Genomic DNA, 12,579 nt, shown 5'->3' on the forward strand with positions numbered 1-12,579 from the left:
GTTGATGTAGGTACGATTCGCTGGGAAGCTAGCTAGCTTTGTCCTTGGCCACACACGCTGTTTTACACGATGAATTTATATAACGTTTTCGTAAAAATACTAATGCCCGATGAGAATTCACTGAAGATAAACGATTTGTAACTTTCGAAATTTATAAATATTCCTGGTCAAATATCTTAAGTTTTCCGATTGATAAGCGTTATAAAAATAATAGATATAGCTTTCGAAGTTTATAGCACACTCACTATAGCGAACTAATAATAACATGCATTGTTATTGTTTTATCTGAATTCTAGTTGTTGCATTTTAGTTATATATTAAGTGTTATTGCAGTTCTTTGTTGTATTTTTTCTATAATTCAAGAGGCTAGAGCGATCGACTCGCAATCTGTGGGTCGCGGGCTCGAATCCCTATTCTACCAAACATGCTCGCCCTTTCAGCCGTGGCGGCGTTAAAATGTGACTGTCAATCCCACTATTCGCTGGTAAAAGAGTAGCTCAAGAGTTGGCGGTAGGTAGTGATGATCAGCTGCCTTCCCTCTAGTCTTTCAATGCTAATTAGGGACGGCTAGCGCAGATAGCCCTCGTGTAGCTTGGCGCGAAATACAAAACCAAACAAACAAATTACACAAAGAGATTCAACAAGAATGTGAAATAACTAATTAAAGGTGCCATATGATTGGAAGTTGGCTAATGTGATAAAAATTGTCCCAAAATTATAGTGGGGGAGGGGTGGCTAATTGGATCGAAAACTGGCTGGATGAAAGAAAGCACAGTGTTATTATAAATAGAGTTCAGTCAAACAGGATTAATGCACGAATGGAGAACCTGGGGCTCAGTGTTAAAGCCTTTGCTCTTTTTTTGATTTACATCAATGGCATAAATGATGGAAGGCCCATAAATTATTTAAATTTTGCTGATGATATTGAGGTATTGGATGTAACTGACTGTGAGGAGGATGTTGCTGCTTTACGAAATGTGATGGATTATTTGGTGAGTTGGGCGAATAAATGGCAAATGGCTTTTAATTATAACATATGCAAGCTAATGTATGTGGGTTATCATAATTTGGATTATGAATATAATTTTGATGAGAATAATTTTAACAGTGTTACGGAAGAAAATGACTTTGGTGGCTTAGTTTACCTGTCTCTTAAGCTGTCCAAGCGCCGCCAGTAGCAGAGCAGTATGTCTGCGGACTTATACCACTAGAAACCGGGTTTCGATACCCGTGGTTGGTAGAGCACAGATAGCATTTTGTGTTGCTTTGTGTTTAATAACAAACAAAGCTGTCCAAGTAGTGTGCTGTTGCTAATGGCAGAGGAAAATGGAATTATTAGGTTGTACATATAGAAATATTTAATACAAGTCTAAGGAAATTATACTTTCATTGTATGGGTCATTGGATAGGCCACATTTGGAGTATTGTTTTCAGTATTGGGCTCCTTACCTTAGGAAGGACATTGAGTTATCAGAAAGGGTTCAAAGGAGAGGTACTAGGATGATACCTTGGATGGAAAGGTTGTCATACAAGAACAAATTAATTAAGATTTCTGAATTTGTTTTCTCTTATAAAAGAAAGAGTTACATGGGATCTTAGTGAGGTGTTTAAGATTGTTAAAGGAATTGATAGTGTTGATACATCAACTTTTTTGTACTTAATGGTGAGAATGGCAAGACTATGGGATAAAAATATATACTTGGGTAGAATAGAAGTCATCTTCAGTTAAGACACTTTTAGTTTTCTTACGGGGCAGTTGCCGTTTGGAATGGGTTGCCTCAGATATTTTGCATATGGTAATTTTAAGGAAAACTAAGAAAAGGCTTTATGAATATTTGAATGATAAGACCTGACTTTGAGTGTTTTATTTTTATTTTAAAGTTTAGTTTAGTGGATAAAACGGCCTAGATAGAACAGGAGGTTCATTGTTTCCTTAAATTATTTGTAAGCATATGTGTGTGTGTAACTTGTAAATGTTATTTTGATTTTATTATTTTGTATTTGGGCCGTTTCAGTCATTATTGTGTGCGCGTGTATCGTAAGAGACTGGCACAGTCGGTGATAGTTGAATACACATGGTACTTTAATTGGTTAATTGACTTCGGTTGTGAATTTGCTGTTGATAAGCTTGAGAGTAGAGAGAGGGTGAACAGCAGTGATGTTATCAAATATATGAATTTAATTCCAAAGTATTAAAATACACGAATATTTCTAACCGTCTTAGTGGATAACTAAGGTTTCAAGAGTGGAGAGAATGAACGATGGTTGTTATATTATCTGCAAAAATACATTATATGATTTAATATTGTTGCTTTTGAAAAGAAAGGATATTTTTCATCTCTGTTTCTCGTTTAAATCACGTTTATATTGTTTTCAGAAGGTTAATAGTGGGTGTGTTAAATCAGTATCTCGGGTGTGTTGCTTTTGTCACTGATGCTGAATTTAGATGATGAGAAAGGTGACTATGAATTTCATATGGGAAAATGGAGTACTTATGATATTTTACTACTTCATATACCTAATGAAGTGTTTTTGTGGAGTGTGGAGAATGTATTTACATATTGTGAAGTCTAGGATAATGGGAGAATGAAGTTTTGTTAATGAAGTGTTTTTGTGGAGTGTGGGGAATGTATTTACATATTGTGAAGTCTAGGATAATGGGAGAATGAAGTTTTGTTAATGAAGTGTTTTTGTAGAGTGTGAGGAATGTATTTACATAGTGTGAAGTCTAGGATAATGGGAGAATGAAGTTTTGTTAATGAAATGTGTTTGTGGAGAATGGGTCATGTATTTATATATTGTGAAGTCTAGAATGGAGAAAAAGCTCAAAAGCAGCTGTGAGATTCATGTCAAGACAGATTTTCAGTGCAGTCAGTTATCCGAATAAATTAGTTTACGTTGAACGTGATTCCAAGCATCTAAATGTTTCTTCCACCTGAGTCACGTACACCTAGTATCGCTACCTTCACCATTACTTGCATTTATTAACTATTCAATCACTTGCTGACTACGTTCACGAACCGTCTGTTATTGCAGGAGATAACTTAAAAGTACACATGATTCAAGAGGAGGAGAATCTTAGACAGCTGGATTCACTCTGAAAATAAACAGTATTTTATTGAGACCTGTACCTCCAAAAAAAGAATACCACAACCTAACATCTAGAGCCCCGCTTTAGTTTATTTATGAACCATTTAAAGCAACTTGAGTTATTATAGTTATTCAGGTAAATTCTATGACGTCTATAGTAAATTTAATCTGTGTAATAACCGTAGAAACTACTTTTTTGTATGAAAGTAAAGTTTTAAAGCGTTGTATGAAAGCGATATTTTATAATTTTATTAGAAATTCTATAAATATTTTAGAATACAGCATATAGCATTAGCATATTTAGTATACAATAAATTTAAAATGTATTCTCCGTAAAGTAGTATTTCATGATATTGCAGTTAAAAAGAATATGTTATTGTACGTCCTCTGACTAGCAGTTATCGTAACAGTCCGATATACAGTTTCTCGAAGTGTATTAACAAATGATATGCCTCATTCGTTTTGTTAGACAAGAAAAAATATTCATTATATCATCTGTCTCTCTCTATTCTTCTCTAGTCCTAAATACATAAATATTAAATTGATTCATCAACACAATAAATTAGAATACGTATTACTATCCAGAAACCCATAGTAATTTTTTATATGCTACTATAACTAATTAAGCTAATAAGCATAGAAAGGGATTTAATTTGACACCAAATAACAGACTGAAAACTATGCCACTGTCTTAGTACTAACGAAACTGAAGCCTTTGATAATATTGTATTTCTGAAGTTTCTTGAGATAGTTTTTGGTAGTTGATATACATTTTGAACAACGTACCGTTGAATTTTATTTTTTATTCGTATAAAATTGTCTCATATCTATAATGTATTTTGACAAAAGATCGTTTGATTAGATACTTAACCCCATATACCATCTTCATGTAGATCTGATAAAGTTCCCATACATTTTAACGGGTCTGCCGGAGTTTCTTTAGTCTGAAACAGTATCAAAAATAAACATACACTGTCACAAGGACCCTTGAAACCCATGATAAGGTCGGTTGTTTGTACACAGTCACGGTTTCTACCTCAGGATGAATCACTACCAGACGAAAAAGATTGAGGACAATTACTCCCTTGGGCAAGTCTAACAACACTCTTGTTTCTTAGCGGCTAATTACCTATACATCAAAACCAGAAAATTAGAGGAAACTCTAGGCTTGTGAAGGATTTTTTATTTCAGAAGACTTCAAGTCTACAAGCTTTAATTTATTTTTAAGTTATAAACATTGTTTATACTTTTTTATATTACTTAGGAAGAAAATTAATTATTCGCGGCACCATAGTGTTAGTTTCTCATAAAACAATACAACGTTACTTATTATACATTCTTACAGGAAACACGTAATGTAATTAAGAATCCATCAGAAATACTGTTATGTAACATCAGTCTTCTATTATCAACAAAGGGTCATGCTTCGCTTACTTAGTTTACATATCATAAGAATATGAAGCAGTTGCTATCGACTCAATATTATCAAATAAGAAATCACCCAAAATTTGCAGTAGGAAATTACCTAATAATGTTAAGTAAGATGATTTCTAGCGTTATTAAATAAGAAGTAGTCTAACACTATTTATAACAGGCAATATATGATAGTGATTTTGTTCTGCTAGAGATGGCGTTTTTTCTTTAAACAATATATATATTTTAAAGTTTTATGGCCTTATCACGAACTAAACAAGCTGTGCATCAGTAATTATTCTTAGTAATATTCTTTCAGTAGTTTGCTGACTACACGAACCTTTCAAGCTGTGGAGCCTTATTAAAAGCTTGTCATACATATGTGTGTGTGTATATATACACTTGTGCGTGTGCTTAAAGTACATTTGTATTCAAGTTGAATCAAGAGATAAAACTCATTAATAATTTGACAACCTTTTAAATCACAATCTTCGTGCATACGTTTCGTGTATTGGAATATGCGACGTCTTCAGAACAATTTATATAATAGTGTGTAATGTGTTTAATACTCTTCATGCTTTCTGTCTGGACGTTCGAAATCAGTCTGTCGTCTCTTTCTATGAAACGTACTCTTTCTAGTGTACTACAAGCATGGAATTGTGCTTACTAATTATCTTCTGTTTTTTAAGTACTTTTTATTTTTTACTTATTTAAAAAGTAAAATAATGATATAACTTATGAATTATTTTTAAATGATACTAAGATAAATAAAGAAAAATTCGCTGTGGTAATAAACTGTGAAACATTTGACGGCAAAAAATATTTTACCGTATAAAATGTATGTTTATTTTTATCAGGTCTCGGACAAAACGTCTTTATTTAGATGTAAATATAACTATAATATTGATTTTTTAAAGAAACTTTAGGGTTAATATTTTATCATAATTAATTTCTAATTATGTAACTGTGTTATTTTGCTTTATTGAATCGTCATTGAGTAGTACTTGTTTTACTTTTCTCTTCAAACTTATATTATAAAATTTGTTAAATTCTTGTGCAGTTTATAACAAAATAGAGCGTTTTGATCATTCCCTTTGATGTAGCTTTCTTGCAATTGACGAAGAGCGTCTGCTTTGAAGTATAGTGTAACTGAATACATATTTGAAGTAGTAAAGATGTATTTAATCATTTCTTAAAGAGCATGACTATACTGTAGAGCTTTAAATCAGGTAGACTTTCATAAATAAACCAACTGCTGTGTGTGCCTTGATACACAAGAAACATTATATAATACCATATTAATTAAACAAACCGTTGTGTAATGTCTTGATATGCAAGAAATATTATGTAATACTATATTATATAAACCAACTGCTGTGTACTGCTTTGACGTAGAAGAAATATTATGTAATACCATATTGATTAAACCAACTGCTGTGTAGTGTCTTGACAAAGAAGAAAGATTATATAATACAGTAATAATTAAACCAACTGCTGTGTAGCGTCTTGACAAAGAAGAAAAATTATATAATACAGTAATAACCGTTGTGTAGTGCCTTGAGAATCGTAAGATATTGTATGATGGTGTTTTAGTGACACATATTTTTTATCACGCCGTCTGAAAGATTGGAAAGACATTATTTTCGAATAAGAATATTATTAAAACTTCTGTAAGAGCTCGTTTCTGAAGTTCTCTACAAAGGAAAACCACAGTCAGAAATATAGCCATAGTGATATATTTTTTTTAGTGAACGCAGCGTCATCTACGTTTACTTTTCGACCCACTTTAATTTCTATAAAAATTTACGAACAATTTCCAAAAATATATTTTTCTCGTTACTGTTATTATAACTTTTTATTGTCACGGAAAAAGATAGAAACAAATATGGTGTACCACTATAAAGGTACGTTAGTAATGTGCACATGTATGAGATTTGTAATTTATACACTGATTAGATATAATAAAACAATGTAGATTTTACTGGTAATTTGGTGTATTTTCGTATGCGGTAGTCAAATAATTGGAGTAGTTTAAAGTACCTTACTAATAGTAGTTATGGGATTAAGTTTTTAGCTAACTTGTAAGATTTGATCACTTGATGTTCGAAAAGCAACGAATCTGAATCCGAATCATGAAAATAATTTGTTAATGGTAACCTAAATTCCAGCAACTCCTGGAATTGAGTCCCATGTTTCACACACGATTAATGATCACTCGTTGAATAAGCTAAAGGCTTAACTCCTTGTAGTCTATTTGCCAGGATTTTTATCAATTCAAACTACCTGGTTATCGCATTTACATTTGGTCTGTTCTAGTTATAGTTCAAATGTGGACTTCTCTAACAAGATCTAATTTCCTGTTCTCTCGCCGGCTCTAGGTGTACAAAAGTATTACATTTACTATTTATTTCCACGCGTGGCCGTATTTCCACTCGTCAGCATTTTTATCTAAAATTTTGATTTTTTTTGTTTTTTAGCAGTCAGTAGTTTGACCACCACCAGTGTAGTTATTCTACTGTGTAAACGATGGTAAAGATTCTGTCCATCGTGAGGGATAGGCGACTGTCTTCGCCATCTGGGGCCTATTCAAAGAACTCCTGTCTCCTACTTCGCCTCATAATTGAAAATGCATAGGCCATGTGCGACAAAATAATCCTTGTCTTATAAGAAACTACAAACCTGAGCAAGTGAAAGTAATTTACAGGAAAATCTTAACGTCTTGTATCTTCCATAAAACACTTTAAGCGTAATGCTAGAGATTGTTACTTATCGAAGAGAACCTTTGAAACCTCTAAAGTGTTGTATCATTTTGTATCAATTATACCTCTTATTATTTGGTATTCTATAAAACAACACACTTTCAACATCATTGTACTGCCATCTAAAAGTATAATAATAAATCTTAAGTAGTTTATATTTTCGTATAAGATGTAAACAATGTCAGTTGGACAAAAATAAAGGTTTAAAGAGTTTAACATAAGATTTTGAACAGCTTTTCGTTATTATATCATTATTAGGATATTTTACTTTTAGAATTAAATACCTTTAAACACACTGACAAAAACATATTAACAAATAAAAATTAAGAATATTATATTTCTATTTTTTTTTTATTGCATTGCACTTATGAGAAAATATAACTTTGCTACGTTCTACCTCCAGAAGTTACTTTAATCTCTTTTATAGGTCTTGAAAATAAAACTTACTATAACACAACAACGTAAGTAAACTATGGTCAAATCAGTAAACATTATTTCCTTTCCATTATTAAAACTATTCCATACAGAAGTAATCAGCGTTAATTATTTATGTTAAAACGTCCTTTATCAAAAGGATTCTTTGTTATTATCACCGTTTCAAGATTATTTATTACTGATATAGCCTAATATCATTCCAACGATGTTAAGTTCGTTGAATTCTTTGTTGTTGTTTTTTTAACGCAAAGCTACATAATGGTTTACCTACGTTCCAGCCATTACAGGGAATCGAACCCCAAATTCTAATGTTGTGATTTCATAAACACACCATTTACCTACCAATGGACTGGTGACTATTTTAGCCTAAAATGTTTTGAAGGAAAATTTATTGTGCATATGTTTTCATTTCATGCTAATTGTCTTTTCAGTCCAGCTTTTTCTATGTAAAAATTGCTCAATCGTTCATCAGAATACGCTCCCTAGTCAATGTATTATATAGTGTAATTAAGTATAGTATTATTTTAGGCTTGATAACATTAGGAATACGATGGTCACAGGAATTACTTTATATCTTTCTAATAAGATTATATTAAACTAAAATATACATATTATGTATTTGGAGGTTAGAGGTACTGTGCTGATATATATAGTTTTTTTTTGCAATTTTTTTGAAAATAAGTCGAAAGTAAGTTTTTTTTCTTTATTATCTAAAGGATTTATTGAAGCGCCACTTCTCAATTGCATGTGATTTCAAATCAAATCTCTTCATGCAGGAGAAGTCTAATAAAAATCTCAAATAACCATGAAATAAGTGAATTAGAAATGCCTTCAATTTCGTTCTGTCAAAGAGAAAAAATTTACCCTTTCATTTGACGATATCAACAAGAATTTTAACAACTTCAACCATGAAATTATAGCTTACTTATCGCCGAACAATTAGAGACATATTAGGAAGGCTTAACAATATATATATATATATTGGTAATTAAAAGAAAATATACAGGACAGTATTTCAAAACATTTGTTACACACTATTTGCAGCTTTTTTTATCCTTTTAAAAATTAATTTCAATTAATTAATCTTAGCTACGGAAGAGACTGAACAGAGGACGAAACTGAAATTGGCTTATGTTTTTATATTAACCGTAAGAACAGTATTGATCCATAAAAAAAGGGGCCACTTGTCAATTGCAACTCTTAGTGTAATCAATATCTCAACCGTTTCTAGCGATTTGTAGGATCAACTGTATTCCTCATTGATTTTTGCGTCTGATATATCTAATATTACAACCTCCTATCTTGTAACGTATTTTATAATTTAATACTTCTACGTATAGAGAATTTAAGTATTATTTCGTAAGAATCCAATTTTTACAATGATTTTATTTTGCTCCGACTTTTTAAACAAAAAAATCTACATCTTTAAAAGCTCAAATACCAACATTTACGTTAAAAACGGTCTACTTCGAAAATACAGATATTTCTATCATAGTTAAGTGAAGATTAAAAAAATCCATATATATCTCTAACCAAGAGATTCTATTAAGTGTTTAGCAGCCCTTACAGTGATATAGCCCAAATGGGCTGGGCGCGTCATACTGGTTAACATGTCATACTATGGATCCGTGGTTCTTGTCCTGTTGACGCAAAATTGCGCTCTACTCTTAGAGGTCGTGAGTGCGTTATAAGACTGACTTTCACTATAAGAATAGCTCAAGTGTTGACGGTTGTTTCTGATAATCCGCTGCCTTCCTTCTAGACTATTAGTTCAAAATTGGAGATGGTTAGTGCAGGCAGCCCTTGCGTAGCTTTGTGCGAATACTAGAAACAACAAAATAACACAAAAGTCGAGAGCTCTTCTTACAAGTTAAAATAAACCTTCTAATTATTTGTAAAATAAGTAACAAGAATAATTTAACAGGGGGCGAATTAAAATTATCGCTGTAATTGTGAATATAAGTGATATTTTTTGATAAAGAGTAAAGACAACAAAATCTCTAAGAATGCAGAGAATATATATAAAATGTATCCACTATACAGAGCAAGCCAGGCATTAGAATTCCTCAAATGTAAAATAAAATAAAGGATGTGGTTACAGCTACAACAATATCTCGAACTCTGAAGATTTAAACATCACGTTTGTAACCAAGTAATGTAAAACAATTTAATATCGTAGTACGAAGAGTGAGAAATATCATACTATTACTCTTTTAAAAATTGTTCTTATATTTTATGGATGCATCACGAGCATTTCTATCATTAACCAATTAATTCTTTATTTCATCAAATTATAATACAAGAAACATTGTGTTACTCGTTCCATCGGATTGATTTTCTATGTAAATATATTATCTTATCTGTTAAACCTATCTATCATTAAGTTTTCTTTAGACCACAAATGACCATCAATATTCACCGACCTACCACTCTCAATGTCTGTTTAATGATCAAGTTCTTTCTATTCCGTTGAATCAGCAAGAACTGCAAGCCCCCACTAAAGGTCCGCCAGAAAACACTTAGGGAACAGTATCTTGGCAGGCTAAAGACTCCACCGTGAATAACTATATCACGGCTTATCATGTTGGAAGAATCGACCAACCTGTATGCGTGTTCTAAAAGTTTATTCTTGTTCGTGGTCATGTTATAGGCTCATTTCTTTCTTCTCTCTCCTTTTGCTTAGTTGGCCCGTTGAGGATTCCTCCAAATAAAGACATTACCAAAATGAAGAAACCCCGAACACACGCAAAGAAAGCATTGATGTTGCTGCTGGGACTGCTGGTGGCTGTTAGGGCCAGAAGGGGAGGTAAGATCAACTAGGTGTTTGTATAGTGTTTCAGCTTCCTAGTAAAATAGGTCTTGAGTGTCTTTTATTCATATAATATATTTTTTACACCGTCAAATGTGCTAAGCGTCTCATGTCTGTAAAACACACAACGTTCCTCAGTAACAACTAGCTCTGAATGTCTATTACCTATATAATGCACAATGTTTCCTAGCAACGTAGTTACCAAGTGTCTTACAAGAACAACAGGAACAACTATAACGCATACGTATTTTCCTTATTATGAATTTAATTTTGTATCGAAGATAATTGAGAAAGATTGTCTTTAATTTTCTCTCTGTAATTTATTTCTATGATTATGTATGACTTGAAAAACATTTAGTGTTTGAAATTGCATTACTAGGAGCAAATGTAAATAACAATAACCAGTTGAATAAGAATAACACGTTGATCGTCTTTCGAAATTAGTATTATCTGTAAACTTAAACTCAACAAATTTCACAAACGGGAACAAAGTGTTTAAGCTATAATTAAAATATAAGGATTGCTTTGTAAATTACAATACCAATGAAACTTGCATTTGTCTCAATAGCTAAAGTAAAAATTTATAATGTTTTCCGTGAATATTAGATGTGTATTTATGTATATATATATTTGTGTGTTTATGTTTAACATTTACGATTTTGTGAGCTTGATATTTTTTCATATTCCTCATTTAATTGTATTTTTATTAATATTCAGTGTAATTTCTGAACAAAAACGATGATGAATTTTCAACCATTAATTAAAAACAGTTCTTCTTAGTCATCATGAAGACATAAATAGTAAGCTGGCGAAACAAAGTTTAGAAAGGGAATATAAACAGAATTTGTTTCTGTTCATTATAGAATGTGTACATCTTTAATTATCAGTTTCGTAAAACCTTTGAGTAAAGTTAGGTTTTAGCCTAGACTATAGTTTGTAGCTAACTGAATTTCTTAAAACGATACCTGGAGTTTTAGTTACATGAGATTATACTTATGAAATGTGTTTTTGTTCTTTGTTGTCGTTCTGTACTGGTGAAAGTTGATATCTTATCTTTATCTCGGCCATAGTTATTAAACTAATTAATTTTGCAATAACCCTTCCCCGAAGCTCTGTTCCAAACTGTAAAAATCTTGAAGTGAAATCGACAAATTAAGTATGTTCTAAAGTTGTTTTAAAGAACATGCTTACATTTCAGTCGATGCGGTAAACGACTTATAATTTCTGACACATTCATTGCAATTTGAACGAACTAAAAATCCAGATTTCTGTCAGCATGGAAAAACTATCTTGTATTCTTTAACGTAGTGCACATGTTCACATATATAGACAAGACTGTGAAACAAGCGCGTCCTAATAATGCAATCACAAATTGATAGGCAAGAGTGGCTGATTTACAGCAGTGTTATGTGTGGCAGACTTTTCATTTGCTTGTCATGAATGCGGGTATTAAAAATGCTAACCTTTCTACAGTCGTCATTATCTTTGGAAAGTAATAATCCTGCTAAGTTATTCTGTTAATAAATCATACAATATTTTATTAATAAAATAAAAAAAACTTACACGATTAGGGTAATGTTAACAGCCCAATTATTGTATTATATGTGTTAGCATAAAATAACATATTTCTTGAAGGCGACAAGAAATAACGACAAAAGGTATATCTAACGGTATTACAATGAATAAATCGTGTACTGTAACGTAACAATGCGTGGGTCTCCATGTAAAATAAATAACTGTGGTTTAGAAGTTTTATGAGCCGTATGAAAACTTAAACAATACGAAATCAGTATGCTTTTCTCTCCTGTGTTATTACGGCCGTTCATTATTGTATAAGTTATTGTTACATATGGTAAGATTTACTGACGTGTTCAGTCGTTAAGCTTTGTTATAAAATAGTAACGTTCCATCTTGAATAGAATTTTTCAGATACGTTACTATGGGTTGGTGTTAGGATGAAAAATCTATTTATCTAGCATGTCTTCTTGTAAGGTATTCTTATTAAAAAGGCTTTAAAACCTTATGTCGAAACTTTTCAACAATATCATTGTCATTTAAAGAAAAATCCGGTTT

At 31.8% G+C, this 12,579-nt stretch overlaps 1 protein-coding gene across 2 annotated transcripts in view; it reads left to right on the forward strand.

Moving 5' to 3' along the window:
• Positions 1-12,579, forward strand: part of LOC111086552 (latrophilin Cirl-like) — a 106,533-nt gene that overhangs the window by 14,397 nt on the left and 79,557 nt on the right. For both annotated transcript variants that reach the window (XM_022389787.1, XM_022389794.1), the window contains exon 2: positions 10,381-10,503. In XM_022389787.1, the coding sequence (XP_022245495.1) occupies positions 10,422-10,503 (82 nt within the window). In that variant the 5' untranslated portion in view covers positions 10,381-10,421. The remainder of the gene's footprint in view (positions 1-10,380; positions 10,504-12,579) is intronic.

The sequence above is a fragment of the Limulus polyphemus genome, unplaced genomic scaffold (assembly GCF_000517525.1).
Source record: "Limulus polyphemus unplaced genomic scaffold, Limulus_polyphemus-2.1.2 Scaffold45, whole genome shotgun sequence".
NCBI classification, from domain to species: domain Eukaryota; kingdom Metazoa; phylum Arthropoda; class Merostomata; order Xiphosura; family Limulidae; genus Limulus; species Limulus polyphemus.